The following is a 20,103-nucleotide window of genomic DNA, read 5'->3' on the forward strand; positions in this document are numbered from 1 at the left end:
AATAAAATATATTTTATTTGCAATTTATTTTTACGCAACGAGGGATTATTTACAATTTCCCATTGTTTTGTAAAAGTAAAAGTTTTGTAATTCATATTTCAAAAACGGAAACCACTTAACAGAACATTTTATTTCAAGATATGATCACATGCATCTCAGCATAAACAGTCACATTAGTAAACGAGGGCTAAAAAAATAATAATTTAAGGCTTTATTTGATTTAAAGCCTCTTTTTTGCTTTAATTCAATGTACAACACATTATGGACGTATTAGTAAGGAAGTGGGGTTTTGTTTTTATTATTGTTGCATTATTAGTCTACAAATATCCCCAGTTCGTTAAAAAATGTTATTAAAATGATTAATTGATCCGCAATTTAAAAAACAAAAGAGTAGTAAAAGTCCCTATGAGACTTGTTTTTGTACAAAAGGACTTTTTGAATGGTGTAATCTTTTAAGTGACCAGCAGGGGACAGTATCTAACCGCAAATGATGCGATGAAGCAGCGAACCGAACCCTTCAAGACAGAACCGAGTTTTTCTTCTTTTTATGGATGTGTTTGAATTTGAGAATATGTCAAATTGTAAAACTTCTTTCTTTATTTCTTTCTTTTGAAGACGATCAACAAAAATGGTTATTCCATTAATCAGTGTATGTCCAAAACAATACTGAATCTGCTCCTGGAAAGCTAGTTAATTTTGTTGCATTTATAGATAAAATGATGTAAACCTAAATGTAGTTTGATATATATATATATATATATATATATATATATATATATATATATATATATATATATATATATATATATATATAATTATTATTATTATTATTATTATTATTATTATTAATATTATTATTTTTTCCCCCCAGCAAATGTATGGTGACTGTGGACCATGGATGAGGCAACATGGTAATAAATCTTGAGTCATTAGCATCACCTGATGGTTCAAATGTAAAAATGCATCCAGATATTAGCATGTAGGAGGCAGTGCATCCATATCAATGAGAGGCTCAGATTCCTGCTTGCAGCTGCAGCCTTGAAACTCTGGTTTTCTGCTGAGTGTATTTGCATCTTATCTTGCTGTTGTATCCATCCTCCTGTAATAAGTTGAATGAGCAGCTGTGTATTCTGTCCTCCTACACCTACCCACCCACCTTGCTACATAGAACAGAAGTTGGTAGGGTCACAATGTCCTTGAACGCTTTGGATGAGCCGAAGGACAGCACTGCTAGATAAAAACATCCATTGCACGTGTGCATGTTTGAGAGAGTTCTAATAAATACCCACAGGCAGGGAGTTTAGCAAAAATCTTTATAAACAATGTAAAAAAAACAACCAATAACATGTTTTGTGCAAAGCAAACAAGCAAAATGATATTTTAAAGATGATTGCAGAGCCTTCATTCAGGAAAATGGGGACACCGCTGAGTAGGAGGGGAAATACAGACACAAAAAGCTTCAGCAGACTGAGTGTATGAGGAGATTATTAATCAGCAAGCCCCTGTAGTGTTCTTTTTAATGAATATCATTCAGTCACACCATTGAACAATAAATAAATGCTGAATTCTTGGTGTACACACAGTGATATCCCACATGTAAAATCTTTGTCAAACTGTTTGTTCCACTTTAATTTGTTGCATTATCTTGGGATACCAACTGCATGTCGTTTGTTGCACAAGCGGACGGATGAAGTCATCAGTTTTACAACTTTTTCTGCTCTCCTACTTACAAACTGTTGGCGGAATATATGCCCATCTGGCACTTCAAACATGTTACAACAAACATAAGGATATCTGGGACACCTTTATGACCCATTTCTCAATTATCTACAGTTGCTGTGTTTGTAAGTGAATTGCTATAGTTTGTATGCATTTAATAGTATTTTACAGGGGATATGTGATCTAAAATGACCATTAGACAAAGGTTGCTTTGTGTTGTTGCTTATCAGAAGGGAAACACTCAAGTAATCCAAAAGACTGTGGCTGAAATGTTATATTGTCCATGTAAATCTACAGTAGTAATACACTAGATATATAGATGAAGACTAACTTCTCTAAATCACAAGTGATGGACTAAAACAGAATTTAGCAGTCGTTTCAAGCACATCTACGAGTGTGACCAAGCAAACTGTTTCATTTCTTTAACTCTCAGGTGTTTTTCCATTCCAGACTGCCACAATGTCCTCATACTTTTGGAAAAATAGGACGCTGTAGGAAACGTCTATAAATTTCTGGATGACAGTCAGCACTCTTGCTTCCCATCTAGACTTAGAGTATTTGCCAAAGAGTACATCACACGGCTGCTCTTTGGAGAAGTCCATGTTGGCTGCTGACAGGAGGAAGTCTCGGTTCGATAAATGTGTGCCCGAGTCTTAAACAGGCCAAAACGAGCCGCAAGGAGAAAGAAGTCCCGTCGGAAGGTGCGAGTGAAGAAGGCATACAGGAAGGGGTTGGAGCATGAGTTGATGGGGTAGAAAAGGACCAACAGGAGTTTGGAGTCTGATACAGTAATAAGAGGGAGCTTCAGGGCAGCTGAGATGGCAAAGAAAGAGATCGGAGCCATGCAGATGAAGTCGGTGAAGATGAGGACGGCCATGCGCTGAGCAACGCGAGTGTCAGCGTGGGCCGGTGGAGAGGAGGGCTTGCGGTAAGTCAAATAGATGCTGAGGTAGCAGCTGCACACACAGAAGAAGGCCAGGATGTTGAGAAGAAGTAAGGAAACCACATAGACCTGGGACACCAGAGACTCCACATCCATCGGCAGGCAGATGCTCACCTGCATGAGGAGAAATATTCAAACATATTGATCAGAGGCTTAGATTGATCTAAAAGTTCATATTAGGCTATATCCTGGGCTATAGAATATACACTATATGGGCCTATAGAAGATAAAGCTGAGAGCTTTGTTATCATAATTAAATATTTATTGATTCATTCTTTATGTCGCTTAGTCTAATAAAGAGGGGCTGAGAAGCTGGAGTCTCTGCCAGTGATCACTATTTAAGATGTGCATCCTAAAACCCACAATTTCGATTGGGAACAGTGGAAATAAAGTGCAACAGAGAAAAGATGATGAAAGAATGGGACCTGAGAACAGACACCAATGGTAACATTCTCATCCCCACCAGACTGAAAGAATTTCGCAACTTGCAGATGTTTTGCATAAGCTCTCTTTATTTTTTTTTTGGTCTTATTTATTTCCTTTTCATTATTTATGCATGACTTAGCTCAGTGTTTCTCAATTCAGGTCCTCAGGACCCACTGCCCTACATGTTTTAGATGTGTTTCTACTCCAACACACCTGCAAGCCTGTTAACAAGCCATTCCTTTCATCCAGGTGTGTTAAAGTAGGTTACCCCTCCAACATGTAGGACGGTGTGTCCTGAGGACCAGGATTGAGAAACACTGCTTTAGTTAATTTTGTGTCTTTCTGTTGTCAATTTATTTGTATTTTTATTATTTTTTTTGCATATATGTCAATTTAGTCTTATTTGGATTAACTTTTGTCTTCTATTGTTTATTTGGAATTTAGGTTGTTTGGTATCTTTTTGGGGATTTTGTATCTCTTCTGATCATTTAATGTTTCATTACTTATTTTGTATCTATTTGTTGTTTTTAAGTCATATTTAGGTCATTATTAATTATAATACAATTACTATTATGTTTCTGAGAATAGGTCTTGGTCTAACTAACATTTTTTTCCTTCTTTCTTCTGGAGTTTTACAAAACAATTAATCATTAAAATCTGTTGCTCACAGATGAAAATAAATTTGTTGCAGTTTTTAATTTTTATAGTTTTGTTTTTCCAATATGTACAGAATGATCTACATGAATGATTTGAAAAGTACAGAAAGAGTAAATGTAATTTAATAAAGTACACACTTTGCTGTAACTGCTGACCCCAGCAGTGGGCAGAAATGCAGCCAAAGAGGAAAAGATCCAGCCTGCTGTCATCATGATACAAGCGTGCCTCAGGCGAATCTTGCGGTCAAGCCGCAGAGCATGTGTGATGGTGTGCCAGCGCTCCACGGCGATGGCTGTTAATGTGAACACTGACAGCTCACTGGCAAACACCTGTAAACGACATGCTAATTTATTCAAACATGGATATTGATGAGTCTCTTCATTAATGCACGCAGTCAAGTCTATCTGCACATACGTACCGTGAAAAAGCCTGCCGCGTTACAGCCGAGGCTCGTCTGCCAGTCAATGGCATAGTTGTAGTACCGGCCATGTGTGAGCATGTCTACAGTTGCTATGACAACCAAGTAGATGCCCATGCAGAGGTCAGCAAAGGCCAGGTGGCACATGAGGAAACGGGGCACTGTCAGCTTGGAGCGGCTGCCTGCCTCACAGTGGTGGAAATGTAAAATGACTGCAGTAACTAGTAATATGCTTTAAAAGCAGCATCTTCTGTGAAACAGATTAAAGGGTAAAAAATGCAAAGAAAAAAAAACAAACGGATCAAAACACTGAGATATGTAGGTTTTTTTTGCATGCTTGAAAGCAGCACATGTGAGATGCACAAACTGAACAATCACATGCAGCACATGTAGCAAAACGTCATCCACAATTGGCAAAAAAAAAACTTGACATAGGGTTTTTCCTACCTAAGAGTACAAGGAGAACCACTGCGTTGCCCAGAAGAGCGAGAACAGAGATGATCCAGATGAGGACCCTCAAGGGGACAGGGGACATGATATCCTCACAGGGGTTGAATTCGTCAGTTTCTGGGCTGCAGGTGAAGTTGGAACAGTGCTCCTTGAAAAACAGAGTCATATCCTTTGCCTTTGGGTGGTCACAGAGTGGGTGCCGATATGATCTATCACACAGCATCACACAGGTGAACATACATTACAGTATTAACACAGGGCTAGTGATTCAACTGGCTTGAATGTATTATTGTAACTGCAACATGCTGTGTTTTGCAAGACATGCATACACGTTTCTGGGCACATCTTTAAAGGGGCAGCAGTGTGATGGGTATGTCAGATTGGCAGAGCGCAGCTTGGGAAAGTGCTGCAATGGAGGAAGTTCTTTCAGCTGATAGGCAGACTCTGCAAGCAGCTTTCTGAGACCACCAAGGATGGAGGCTGGCAGAGAACTGATAGCTGTATGAGAGATGTCCCTGCAGAGGAAATAGAGGCAAGAGGATTTAGCAGGAGTCATTTTAATTTCCAACACTCCTTTTTTCATTTTGCACTAATTTGACTTATGGCCTTGTTTCCAGAATAGTTGGGATGGTGCGTAGCAAGTAAACAAATACAGAATACAAAGAAAAAACAAAAAACAATATGACATAAGAGGCCTGAAACTGTTGAGCATACGAATCACAATAGAAGAGCATCTCAGTTTCAGAGATACAGCAGTGTATCTTCTGAGCACTGTTACAAAAAGAAAAGACAGTGTAAATCTTCCCTTGTTTCAGCTTTTTCATCATCATATTTCTGACTTTGAATAAAAAAAAATGAGCGTGCATTAGAGAAAACAACAATAACGTTCACCAGTTTTTCATCTAACACAATATTCATTTGATCTTTTTGCTCTTTTTTCCATAAAGAATATCTGATTTACAGCCTTAGAAAGCAACTGAATCCAATTTTTATTAGCATAACATAAAGTATCCCAGCTTTTTTTTTGGAAACAAGTTTTTTTTAAAAATGATGATTGCTCTTTGTAAGATTATTTTATATTTAAAGGTGACTCGTAAAAATATAATGCTACGTAAATGTTTGACAGCTTTCCTCATATTTTGTTTCAGAGTGATCAGATTTAAATGTAATCTTTTTAAGAGGTCCTGAACATCAGGTTATTGGGTTTTATGACTTTCTTTCTAAAATCTTTTTTACTTTTTAAAACTTTGGCTACTTTTTTAATTTTGAATTCAGTCCTTGTATCTCACCATTTTCAATGGAATATGTTATTTTATGTTAAACCAACATTGAACCATGAAAAATCAATTATGGTAAAGGAAACAAACTCAGAGGATGAATCAGTGTTGTGTTACAACAGATAACTAAACAATAAAGAGAATTTTAATATAAAAACAACTAGCCTTTCATATTTGTTTTGTTGCTTTTAGGGAATAATCCAAAGATAATTGTTTGAAAGACTTTTAATATAGTATTTATGCTGCAGTGAGGTGATTCCTAAAGAAACATTAGCTGGAAACTTTGCATATCTCATAAGACTAGTGTTACAAGTCCACAATCTGGTGTATCCTGGAGTGTTGCATTAAGTTTCCCTAAAAGGTTTTCAAACTTGATTTGTAAAAACCAGTTCTGGCTCAGGAAATTTGCACAGTAATGTCTAGTTTCTGTTGGGAAGCTTTAGAAAATTAATATGTAAATGAAAAAATTGATAATAAACAAGCAATTACAACTGAAATAGTAAAAATAAACACTTTCGTTTGATTCTCGCTTCAAAGACTGAGCTGTTTCTTATTTAATCGAGCATTAATATTTAACTTAAGTCTACAAAGTTTTTGAGACTTTTTCCCACACATTGCAGATTTTTTTTGTGTTTTCCTGCATTCTGAGTTCAATTAAAGATGATGAGGGTGAATCATGTAGGCACGAGATAATGTTGGATGTCATGCTTACAGTACCACCAACTCACTGGAACCCACGAAGGCACTGGGACTGATGTGAGTAAGCTGTTTGTTGCCTCCGAGGAGCCTATAAGAGAAGCAGCAAGAGAGAAATAAAATATGTAGGATGATTATAATTTTTGCAAATCTTCTGCGTCTGTCTGTGACTCACAATCTGTACATCTTTGTTCCGTTGAAGGCGCCACTTGCCACCTCCTTGATGCCATTTCTGGTGAGCCGTCTGTCATCAGAAAATGAAGCCAAATGACAGTCACGTGGCTCCAGCACTCATCATTCCCAAAAGTAAACTCGTCAGAGCTGCTGACGCCAAACTGTGTGTTTGCACTTCTTTTGTTCCCACTAACTAAAGCTGAGCAAATACACAGGCCTTTTGTTAAACAATTATTTTCACAGTATTAGTCATCTGTTTATGTTTCCTCATTGATATTCTTATATTTGGTAGTATGGATGACGTACTGTAGTCAGCGTCAGAGCTCTATGTAAAGCAATAACATGTGCCACACTAATCCCACTAAGCAGCAAAGGGTGAAAGAAAAATAACAAAAAAGCAAAAACACAATGCAAACACAAACTATGGAGATAATTTTGTTGTCAACATATGTCTTTTTCCTTTTTTAATATATCATCAGTTTGCAGTGATTTTGTTAGGGTTAGGGACATAAGACTGGGGGTGCTTAGTCAGTAAAGCCCTGTATATGAGATATTACTTTACAATTTGACATTACAATGGGCTTATTTACTTTTTTGCGACGATATTGCTGCCCTTCTCCTGCATGCTTGAGGTTGTATCCAGCAGCCCAAAAGCTTAACAAGGAGCAAAAGCTGGAAGCAAAAAGAACCAGCTGGTCTGGCTCCGTCTGAATTGTTAAAACCTTTGTGGTTTAATTAAAGCATTATATTGTTTTTGTAAGGCTTTCAGAAATGAGTTTTTCTGAGGTTTATGTGCCAGACTATTTATCGGCCAGTTGCAGTAACTTCCTGGGTTCTCACTGGTTGCCCAGCAACAATTAAGAGAAGTCAGATACTTTATTCGTGTGAAACCACAAGGTGTCGTTTTTACACTTTTGATTTTTGTCCAGACTGAATGAGTGGTACAGTAATTAGTGAGCTCTGAAGGTGCCAATAGGAGGATTTTGTTACCCTGTAAGAAGTTTCCAGTGCAGTTGCTAAGTTAAGCAAAGCCTCATCTTCATTGTGCAAACAGGAAAATTCAATTTTTCCATTTGAAAAACCTAATCCAGACATATTGAACTATTGCTTTAAGTAAATACCAAAAATAAAAACAAACCCTGTAAAATCATATCATGAATATCACATGCACTGAACACATCTTTTTTGTGTTTGTTTATATATCTGTCATTGGATTATTGTTATATAGTAAACCCATGTAAACATTCACAAAGAGTCTAGATTTCAGAAATTATTGGACTGATTAAAACAGGTTAAGTGGTCATCTAGCAAGTGAAGCAACATTTGTAAAAACAAACAGCTAATTATATTATTTTATTCAACAATTGTTTATTTAGGATGATCCTACATTTCATGACTGTAGTCGCTGTTGGTGTTTTATGCCTTTTATATCCTTTTCATAAGATATGAACAATCTGAACAGACTGATAATGTCACCCACATAGGCCGTTTATAAGATAACGTTGCATAAATGCTAAATTATAGTTAAAAACGTGGTTGTTGTAGAACATATAGAAGTATATAATATGTTGCATTCACTTGGACTTGGGCATCTCCAGGTTGAGGCCATTTTACATTGAATATTTGTTATAATTTGATTGTCTAGAGAAGCCCTTGGGGGAGCAGTTGGATTTAAGGCAACATTGGTGTCTTTAACCCTGCACTGGTGTGTGGTGTACATGTTGACTGATGTACTGGGAGTGTGAGGCATGATAACATTATCATGATCCCACAGTCATCTGTGCATTGTGTGAAAACAAAGCAAAAAGGTGAAGTAAGCTTGGTGTTATTATAGTGTTTCTTTTTTTAAATCCAGTTTTATCATGTTCTATATTACTATAAAATTTAAATATTAATATAAAAGTTACAAAAATAAAAAGGTCCACAAATATCCGATATAAAAGCATGGAATTGCCAACATATCAAAAGTATATTTTAGTCATTTCTTCTCTTCTCTGTTGAAAAAACATCAAGACTCATCCTCCTCAAAGTAATAAGTCTGAGGGCCTTCAAGGATGCAAAGTGAAATGTTAATGGGAGGATTTATGCCTGATATAAAAGGGTTTTGCTCCATGACTTCATTGTCATCCTTGGGACTTTTTTTCTTTTATCATCCTAAAACCTTTAACAGGAGAAGATGTTTTTTTTTCTTTTACCAAAGAACAGCTACCACCAAGCTGAAGACATGAGCCAACACTGATTTAATTTCACATAATCTACACAAGACTAACAAGTAATGGCGTGTGCATAGAGCATAAAATAGATTTTTCTATTTGAACTTGACTCAATTCATGAATTTTAACTGGATTTGTGAACTGCTGCTGAGATGGAGACAAAGGGAAAATGTAAGATGATGTGAGCATTAGACAGTCCAAAAGAGGTAAAGGCAGATAAAGAAGATAAATAAACAAATGTATTATTGTGCATAATGTTCGGATTTGGATAATGGAGGTATATTTTTGAAAAACAAACAAACAAACAACAACAAAAAAAAACAAAAACAAAGGATGAATCACTCACATCTCTTCAATAGTGTGAGTACAGAGGCCTCTGAAGGCATTGGCAGGGACAGCCTCTAAGTAGATGTTGTCATGTAGGTCTCTAATCGGAACAAATATTAAACAAAAGAAAAACATAATTAATGAAGAAACAGGATATGAAAAAAGAGAAATCATGTTTTACAGAAAAACTCTAGCAGGGACAAGTGCAAATACAAATTATATGTAACTGAGAATCTCTGTCAAAACCACTTTCATGTAAAGAAAAAGAAAACACAGATGTCAGATGACAGTTTGAATATAAACAGCGGTAAAGACGGTTTGCTTTAAACAGACAAATCTCAACGGATTCCTCTATGTGTAGGTTTTAACTGCATATGTGTTTGTGTTTGATATGTGATTTCTTTTGAGCAAACTTAATCCAGTGTGCCAACAAATCTAGGTTCATGTAGGAGTCATGGTGTGTGGGAGTGTTTCTGTGCATGCTTTTGGTTTACTTTCATTGTGTGCTGACACCTACAGCAGAAAGCGTTGGGCCAAAGAGCGGATCTTGGCGAGGTTTGGAAATATTCTCAGGCCAGTGTTGGAGATGGTCCTGTGATGTAAAGATTCAGCCAACAAATGTTACTACATTTATACTGGAACTTCTGAAAGAATGACTGCAGTCATAAAATCACACACAACGTAGCATTCACTGCAGAAATTCCTCAACAAATTCTCACGAAGCTTGAATATCAGAGGGAGAAAATGAGACATTTAGCATCATATTAACACAATGAGAAACAAGAATTGGCTCAGAAACTGTTTGTGGTCCTGAAAGTAATCATGAAGACTGCATTGTTAAAAATGATTATTTTTATTTATTTTATTTGGGAATTTTGAACTAAGATTTCAAACATTTATTATAAAAACCAAAGTTTGCAAAGCTCAGAACTGGTTAAGAATGCAGTTTTAGCCCTAACCATCATCTTTCTCCAAAGCTTAATGGTTTTGGCTGAACCCAACCAGGAAGTGACACACGTCTACTGTAATGTTTTGTATATAAATGTAACCAAAACATGCAACCATATGGCCTTCATAAAGCTGATAGCTTTTTATTTTTGTCCCACAAGGAAATGGTAAAATGGTTTTACTTGGGTTATTAACTGGAAATAACTCAGAAATAAAAAAAACAAACAACAAAAAACAAACAGCTGTCATATGTAGGTCTTGAACTCATGCCAGGGACACATTGATGTGCTTATTGGAGCTTGTCAAAGGAAAAAGTTGAGGATTATTTTATACTCTGATGTGGAAAATGTTTAAACAAGTCATATTTCCTTCCTGCTGTCTATAAAAGGAAAGGTAATAACTGACTTTAACAATCTATGCGAGTGTTTCAGTTGGGAGATTAAATAGAAAATATTAAATGTCAGTCTCATAAAGGTGCCTGAGATGCTCAGAGCAATCAGTCAAAAAGGAACTTTACTCTAAAAGGAAAACGATCTATATTTGTGGCTTACATAATACTTCAAATCAAACTTTTAACAATGTTTGTTATCATTTTTAGGTGCTTTGCTGACACATTAGCAGACTTTAAACTTTAGAGTATAAATAGATCACAACATAGTGGAGAAACAACAAACTGTGTTCAGTGAGAGGCTTCTTTAGGTCTGCTGTAAGACTGAAAGATGCAGAAGATCATTCCTGCCTGCAGCCATCAGCCTCTAGAACAAGGCGTCCTGTAATTAACAGTTATCTACTTCAAATATTGAATTTCCCTTTGGGGATTAAAGTTTTTTTTATTTATTTCATTAATGTATATATTTATATATAACCACACGAGATGGAAGAACCATCATGGGAGGGGAAGCCCCTGCATGGGATGTGCCACCGGCAGATCACTGAAGTGGCTGGACTAAAGGACAGCACAGAGCACTGATCATAGCAGCACAGGCCCTGAGCACCAGAGCGATCGAGGCCCAGATCTACTATAACAGGCAGGATCCCAGGTGCAGACTATGCAAAGGAAACAATCCAGCACCTCACAGCAGGGTGTAAGATACTGGCAGGCAAAGAATACATGGAGCGCCATAACCAAATAACTGGCATAGTGTACAGGAATATCTGTGCAGAATATGGACTGGAGACCCCTAAGTCCCAGTGTGAAACTCCCCACAAGGTGGTGGAGAAAGAGAGGGCTAAGATCCTCTGGGACTTCAAGATCCAGACGGATAAAATGGTGGTGGCCAACCAACCGGACATAGTGATCATGGATAAACAGCAGAGGAAAGCCGTAGTGATAGATGAATCCATCCCCAATGATGGAAGTATCATGAAAAAGGAGCATGGGAAACTGGAGAAGAACCAAGGCCTCAAGGGAGAACTATATATATATATATATATATATATATATATATATATATATATATATTTATATATATAAATATGTGAATGAAGTGAATGAAAATACTTTCCTAACTTGATCCCCAAAGGGAAATTCAATATTGTCGTAGATAATTGTTAATTACAGGAGGTCTTGTTCTAGAGGCTGATGGCTGCAGGCAGCAGCCCTGAAGAAGAAACACACTTTGTTGTTTCTTCACTGTGTTGTGGAGAGGGTGTGAAGAATCCTCCATCATCTTCATCAGCTTGTGCAGCATTCTTCTTTAGACAATCAGCTTCAGCGGCTCCAGAGTTACTCCAAGCACAGAACCAGCTTTCTTGATCAGTTTGTTGATTCTCTTCAAGTCTCTGGTTCTGATGATACTACCCCAGCAGATGGCTGCAAAGCTGACTGCACTCTCCACAACAGACTTATAGAAGATATGCGACATCTTGGTGCAGACAATCAAAGATCTCAGCTTCCTTAAGAAGTAGAGTTTGCTCTGACCTTTCTTGTAGATGTATTCAGTGTTGCATTTCCAGTCCAGTTTGTTGTCCAGCTGAACTCCAAGGTTCTTGTCTTCTTGTATATATCTTCTGGTTATCCGGTTACCAGGTTACTGCTTTATTTTGACTTACTGGTCTGACTTTCTTTTGCCTAAAAAAACTATTGAAACATTTCTTCTGGGAGAATTTTGTGCAACACATTGAAGCGGTATTCCTATAAACTATTTTTTTATTTAATCACTCAGCATTTTCTTGCTGAAAACTTTGTTGGAACTCATATCCTACTAAGCCATGTGTGTTGGATACTATGAAGGTGCCTGTTTTTAAGGTAAATCATGACAAACATTTCAGACGGATCAGGTGGTCACTCACAAACCTCCTATAAACATGGGATTGTTGAGTCATAAAAGCTGAAAAAAAGAGGTAAAGAGGTGACAAGCCATGTATTTTGTCACACTGCAGGGGCAAAAAGTTCAGGTTTCTCAAGCATTACAATAAAAAAAAAAACACCTGAAAAGAATAAGTTCAGCTTCCTAGGAAATCCCTGCCAACATAGTCTATCAGTCCCTTTATTAATATTTTAGATGAGTTAATGATGGATAATAGATGGAAAAGGAATTTAATCTTAGTGAAAGTTTATTCATTTAATACTTTAAGTAATAAACAGCGGAACTAACTTGGCCTTGCTTTCTAATACAGACTGAAACAAAGACTTTTCACACGTGTTTTGTTCACTTATCAGGTGTTCTTGTTTGAACTGTAATTGCTCAAAAACATGCTTTTTTATTTCTACTTTTTATATTGCTGAGTTTTTGTGCCCCAGTTCTTACAATTGGGGCAAGTCCTACAGCGGCACTGCTGGTACGGTTCCTGAGGGATTTCGGCAATGCACTGTTACTTATAAATGGTTACGCTGAGATTGTTTTTACAGATAGAAACAATTGCGAAGCATAAAGGTAACACGGCGGGGGATGTTAGTGTAACAAACTTTGGAGGAAAAAGAAACGTATTAAAACATTTCTTTTTGGATGAAGACTGAAGCTTGATTTTGAATCAAGGGAATTAGTCCTAGTTAAAAAAATCATGCATCTGGTTGTGTGGGGCATGATAAGTAGGCCTGTCATCCATAACCTATTTTGCACTCACAATTAACTTGAAAACATAAACTGAAGCAGACGGTGTCTATCTCTGCTACACTCTCAGTGAGTACTCACAAACGTCGTAGGCTCAAGATGTTCCTGAAAGCGTCTGGGTGGATGAAGCTCAGGTGTTTCGACTTGGTTATCTCTCTGAAAGAAACACATTCAATGACACACTCATGTATAATATTACGTTTACATTGATTCATCACTGCAACCATCCTGAAAGGCATACTTACATTTCAATAAGCTGTGGTAGATCAGAGAAAGCAAAAGCTTTTATACTCTCCAAAGCAACATTTTCAGATATGAAGCTAAGAGAAACACATGATGACATAAGTTTAGAATTGAAGCTGTCAGGGTTTCATTTATGCTTAATAGGTGCGTGCATGTCTCCCAAGCTTTCTCCTCAGCTATCTGCATAATCAGCCTTCTCAGAGTTTGCAGCTCCTCTTGCTTCATATGAAAGACTAAACACACAGGCGTGTAGGAGAAAACACAGCTTGTGCAGTGGGTTTTTAGAAATCTGTATACTCACATGTCAGTAAGATGAGCAAGATTGGCAAAGGTAGATGTACCAATGCTCTGCAGCATGTCATTCCTCACTATAGTACTGAGGTTGGAAAAGAGGCAGAGATGGAAGAAAAGATTAAATGTTGGTATCAAAATAAAGTGGAAGCATTAGTCACAAATAAATTGTGACTTGTTTGTCATCATAAAACAGCATTTACTGCACAAGGAGCAGGGAGGCTAACAAGACAAAAGAAAAAACAAAACAAGGGCCTTGCACAGTGAGATCCAGCATGGTAAAACTGGACTTTTTTAAAAAAAATTTTTTTTGTGTGAAAGTAGGAAAAGAAAATGCAATTCAGATTAGTAATCTCCAAAACCTGATTGCAACTCAATTTCCTGGAATAATCAGGTAAAGTTGGAAATGTTAAACACTAAAACCAAACAATTAATAAAAGCTTGGACATGCAAACAAACAGATCCTGTAGATGAGAAGAGGAGATTCAACACAGCTCGACACGATACTACAAAAATTTTTAGCACTTTTTATCTGTAATGTCAAAAGAAGATTTGGAGAACATGGTGCAACCTATATATGCAGGGCACAAGGAGAGAGATTATGAAGATTATTGGTCCATAGAAGGAAGTTGAGTTTTTCTTCCCTTTAACAAGGCAAATCACTGCATTACCCTTTTTTATTTTTACACAGTCCTTTTTTGTGGAAGTTTGTGCTTTATAACACCGAATTTGATCTCTAAATTTAAATCATGGACTTAAAATGTCAGTGATTCATACTAATAATTAATAAATACCCTTTTTATTATTATATAGGTGCAAAAAATGGCTTGCAAGCCAAATATACTGCTTTCTGAAGCAAAATGTGGATTTAGATTATACATCATAATTTAATCACTTAAAAAACATGCCCACTTTTTTCATTTTCTGCAAGTGAAAACATTTAAATAGAAATGTTAAATTTTCACATAAGCATGTAGACATGTAATAATATTGTGAATAATCTTTTTCTTTGTGTAAAAGATCGGAGTGTTTTGACTTTTGCAGTTCCTCATGATCAAACAATGCAGATGAGAAACAGACACACTTACATTTTCCTGAGATGTTGGAGGTGGATGAAGGCATGCTGCTGAATCTCTCTCATCTGTGTTTGCTTAACTTGCCTGTTGGTACAGATACAGCCACTCACATCAGCTCTTAGTAACACACTGATCACAGGGATTTACATTGTGGAGGATAATTAGCAAAGCCATTTTTCTGTATGTCAGGGATATAGGTGGGATACTTTAGGCTTTTCATGTTTGCGTGACAATAATTAAAGAGCTAGTCACTGACGGAAATTTTCTTTCCGAGCTAGATATAAATTGTGCAAATAATGTGCGTGGAGCATCTCAAACATTTAGCAACTGATGGTTGTAGATCATCTGACATGGCGATCTACTGCCACATACTTGCAAATATCCCAGCTGCTCCTGAGCCTTGACCTTTGAGCAGAGCTGAAGGGATGGGAACACACACATTTATGCCTGGGAGCTTGATGCGCATCTCCTGAGAATAATTGCTACTTTTGGCATAAAGCCTGTCCTTGGTTTGTAACTGTGTGAGCTGCAGTATTTCTATGTGTTGCTTCTACTAGTATGATTATGAACATCTTAACTTTTCATGTGTCTCCAGGTGTAAAGTGGTGATTTTAACTTTTTTTTTTCTGATTACAGTTCCTTCTTTTCTCTGTCTTGAGGTTCCTTGACAATGTGTTTTGTCCTTTTCTGCTCTGTGCCAATTTGTGAAACACTTGTAATTGGTCAGAGTGACACCTTGAAACTTTTGAATCAATAAGACACACAATAGATTTAGCTTGGCGTTATTTGGAAGGTGTCCAACTGTAGCTCTCCATCCTTCGGCTCGTTGTTCAGTGAGACATGAAAGTAAAGATTCTGTTGTGTGAAATTATCTTGGTTGGTGGGATGAAGTATAAAATGTAAAAAAAAAAAAAAAAAAAAAAAAAAAAATTAGAAAATGCTTATGTGCAAATCTCATAAAGCTATCATTCATCCCCAGCAGAAATGTGAAATTGTATCCAATGTTGAGAGTGAAACATTTTACTATTTCATGACAATTATAAGCTCATCTTGAATTTAATGGCAGCAATGAAGAAGTGATGAGGGAAATAAAACGTTGGGAAAGAAAGTGATCCACATCGCAGCTTCTAAAATAATTGGCGTCAAGTTAACAATACGATGGAGTTTAATAAAAAAGTTTCCAGAAGTAAAGATGTGCAGCCTTTTTGCAAAAATTTCTGTCTTTAAGCTGAGACGCAACACAGAATCAAGTTTTATAGCTTAAACCTGCAAAGACGTTCAATACACAAGTTTGACAGAATCTGAAGACTTTTCTACATGAGATACCACCAAAAATCTGATCAAATCGCTGTAATTTAAAGGCTCTGAGGCAGCATTGCATGAACACATGCGATATTCTGATTCTGAAAATCACTGCATGGATTCAGAAACAGAGGAATGCCCTTTTGTGTTATGATAATTCAAAATTCAATTTTATTTTCCTCTTTAAAAAATCACAGATACTACATCTTCCAGACCACACAGGTAAGATAATTTACAGCTTATTTCCAGTGCTTTGTTAAATAACTAGTACCTCTGATGATGTGAAGGTTACGATAGTACCAGTGGAGCTGGTAACACACACACACACACACCTGGAGACCTTCATGTTCACAAAAGTAGACCTTAAGTGTAATATAATGCAAACATTAATGTTTATATAATTATTTTTCTTTTTATTGTTGTATCTGTGTGCCTGAAGTTAGCATGCTGTTATTCTCCAGCTAATAATAATAAAAAAAAACAACAACAACAAAAAAAACAACAAACAGGTAGGTATAGAATTCTACTCTGTTTCACTGCATTTTATTCAGATATGGAAATCAAGAGTGACCACATGACTTTTATAAACAGTTTTCTCATGATAATGAGACAATTTATTTTGTTATCTTGAGAAAACAGAATTTGTTATCTTGAGAAAACGAATCATTCAAATGCAGGATTGGGAGGGGTTCGATCAGTTCTTAGTCCATCACAGAACCAACACAGAAAAACAAACATTCATTCAGGCTCACACTCACTTCTAGCAACAATTTAGAGAATTGAGTCAGACATACTCCTTGCAACTTAGAGGAAGCCTGGAAAAAGTATGGGGGGGACTACACCTAGGTTCCTCCTGGAAACCTACTTGTTATATATATAAGAAATATAAAACACAAGAAAATGAAGTATGTACATTAATAAACTGGATTTTATTGAGTGTGTTTATTGTCTGCTGGAAGCAGGTTTGGTTTCTATTCTAAATGCTGCAGGAGTCAAAGTCCCACAACAACTTCTTCACGCTTTGGATGCAGAAGTCTGTTGCTGTAGGAGCTTGTGGGATATCAGTTCTCAGAAGGGTGTGGGGTGATGGGGAGGGGGAGACTGTCCTTCAAATTAAAAGAGAGCTCAGCCATTATCTTTTTGTTTCCCCATAACTAAACAGGTGGGTCCAAGGGGCATTCCAGTACAGTGTTGTTCTCTGCTGGGATGCTTCAGTACCGCACTGCACAGTCAAACAGGCAACAGACAAGCTACTGTCAGGACATTGCTGATCAGTACATCCGACTTTACTTTACTTTACTTTATCAGACTTCATCAAGTCTGACAAAGGCTGAAATTGTGACATGTTACAGTATTATGATTAAGCAACTACTCATATACAGACTTACACATAACACCATGACTGTAGCCCCTCCCTAGCTGTCTTGGGGTCTTTTGTGATCAGTGAATCAGGTGTAAGACAGTAACCACTTCCTGTTTAGTCTCCCCCTACATCATCTTATTATCTCAAGAAAACAAACTTCATTTTCTCAACATACAATAAATGATCCCATATAAATGTATGTTCGTACTGTTATTAACTTGTGCCTTCTCTTTCTCAGCGTGTACCCAAGGCCTCGTGTGATGGTGCTTAATGAAACCTTCCTGGTTCTGATTCTGCAGGGAGTATCTTCCTATTTAAAGGTCATTTTCCGTTTCTACTACCACTCGGTAGCCCATGCATGCCAAGGGCAGGGATCTGAACAAGAGAGGCAATTCAGTATGTACTGTTTATCAAGCAGGAATGGCATTCCTCTCTTGAAGTTCCAACCCCTAGTCCCCTCAGTTCCCAGATGTTCTGGGACTGTTTTCAAGGCAGACTGGACGATACATGTTAGTCAACATTCTTTAAACCAGCTGCTGTTAAATTCAAGATAAGCTCCGCTGCATTCTGTTTTTGTTTACATTTCATACAGAGTTCCAACTTTTTGAGAAGTGAAGTTAAGACTTATTAGAAATCTAATTTTTTAGCTTCTGTTCTGCAGCTGGTTCTAAAGCTAAATATTGTTGACATTTGGGCATTAATTCCACAAAAACCACTGGAAGACACCAGTATATTGTGAGGACACAAACTAAACATGCAAAGTTCTGTCTCCTCACACCAGTTTCACACCATATTCTATACTGACAGATAAAACATGCTCATAAATGCATTGGAAACTGTGGCATGAATGTGAATGCAGGAAACCCACACAGCAAATACTTAAGTACTGAATTTAAACAAATAAACAAACAAAAAAAAAACCAAGCAACTCTAGAGGATGTCTTTGACCTGTGGCTGCTCCAAAACAGTGAGAAAGAGCAGGCATGCTTTGCATACACTCCCCGAGTTAATAAATGTTTAATAAAACCAGCAATAGGAAGCTCAGTGCACATTTTAGCCAAGAGCAGATGAGTGAGGAGTAGAGAGGAAAATCTCAGTGAATATGCATGCTCACAGGATGGGATTTTGTAAACATTGCATACCCTTTGAATGTGAAAGAGTGTAAGAACATAAATGCTCAGCAGTTTGAGATGTGTTTTTGAAGTACAGACCTAAATGTCTTCATAATTAGATCTATTTAGGATTTTACTCTTTACTCTTTACCTTTGCTAACTCAGTTTGAGATAAACAACTCAAACTAGATTATCAAACTAAGAGAACTATTTAAAATGGGGTTTGGATTGTTCATGTTCTGTATTGGGAAACTAGTATGTAAGCTTTCTCTAGAGTCTAAAAGTGTCAATGTCGTAGGTTCAAATAATTCAGGTTTGATAGCTCTTTAGTAAATCCAGGTTAAGCCCGAGAACTGATTTTATTGGATGTCCACAGCAAGAAATATAGCAATTTTAGTATCATTATTGTCAAATTAGATGCATTTTAAATGACCATTCATTCATTATCCTAACTGTTTAGTCCATTAAAGGATTCTTCTTCTTCTTCTTATTCCATTAAAGGAAGAGTCAGATATAAATGCTTTCAAATAGATTAATGTGAGGCAACAGCTCTTTCAACCCCCCTGTTTTTTGTTTTCTTTTTCCCATTTTCCATATATATCCAAAGTTAAACCCCAGAATGTCTTAAATTGCATAAAAATTTGAGGAATTTGGGAGGATTTGGGAGGGGGAACAAGCACCTGAAATGTAAAAACGACAACAGCTGCAACACTGCCTTTCCTCTAGAAAGTAACTGTGTTTACATCCCCATGTTTCTGTGAGAGCCCGTGTGTTTGTACTTACAGGCACTGGGTGTTGTTGGAGATGTTGGAGGGAATTGTTGTGACTCCAAATCCAACCTTATAGCATGAACCCAGCAGTCTGTCAAATCCACGTTTAAGGTCCATTTTGGAGCCAAGTAAGGAAGCTGTTCCCACATTTACAACCAGAGATATCAGCATTATGTGTATCATCATCATCACCATCATTATCTTTTCACTATGCCTTGGTCCGAAAGTTTGACTTCTTTTTTAAAAGTCCCAGTTTTTCTTCTTCTTTGGTGTGTTTTACCCACTTGTGCGATTATGCAGCTCCTCCACTGAAGCCCTAAAATTGCTGTGATAGTTTTGCTACTTCGTCCGTTTATCCAGCCAGGATTCTTTACCAGACAAGATAAAAAAGGGAATGTGAGGTGTTTTGGTGTTTTTATGCATTCATGAATGTTGGGGGCGTGTGAAAGGCTTCAAGGGTGTATGAGGATGTGGGAGGCGTCTTCTGGATTGCGTGCATGTGTGTTTTTACAGTCTAAAAGTCATCACAGTAGAGCATTGAACTGAAATCTTTCTGCAAATTGCCTTGGCACTCCAGTTCGCCCAAAAACCAGTTTCCACACGGCTGCTCGTAGCTTTTGAAAATCAAATCACACCAAGAAGCAA

At 37.1% G+C, this 20,103-nt stretch overlaps 1 protein-coding gene across 1 annotated transcript; it reads right to left on the minus strand.

Annotated features, from left to right (window-relative positions):
• Positions 1-2,242: 2,242 nt before the first annotated feature.
• Positions 2,243-19,575, minus strand: fshr (follicle stimulating hormone receptor; the record flags this gene model as incomplete). The annotated part of the gene is made up of 13 exons (XM_079261195.1): positions 2,243-2,776; positions 3,883-4,074; positions 4,164-4,345; positions 4,611-4,822; positions 4,943-5,128; positions 6,603-6,677; positions 6,762-6,830; positions 9,320-9,400; positions 9,818-9,892; positions 13,383-13,457; positions 13,547-13,621; positions 14,924-14,995; positions 19,472-19,575. 13 exons carry the CDS (start codon positions 19,573-19,575, stop codon positions 2,243-2,245), a joined length of 1,932 nt encoding a protein of 643 aa, XP_079117321.1.
• Between the last annotated feature and the right edge of the window lie 528 nt (positions 19,576-20,103).

The sequence above is a fragment of the Telmatherina bonti genome (assembly GCF_933228915.1).
Source record: "Telmatherina bonti genome assembly, chromosome: 21".
Classification (NCBI taxonomy): Eukaryota; Metazoa; Chordata; class Actinopteri; order Atheriniformes; family Telmatherinidae; genus Telmatherina; species Telmatherina bonti.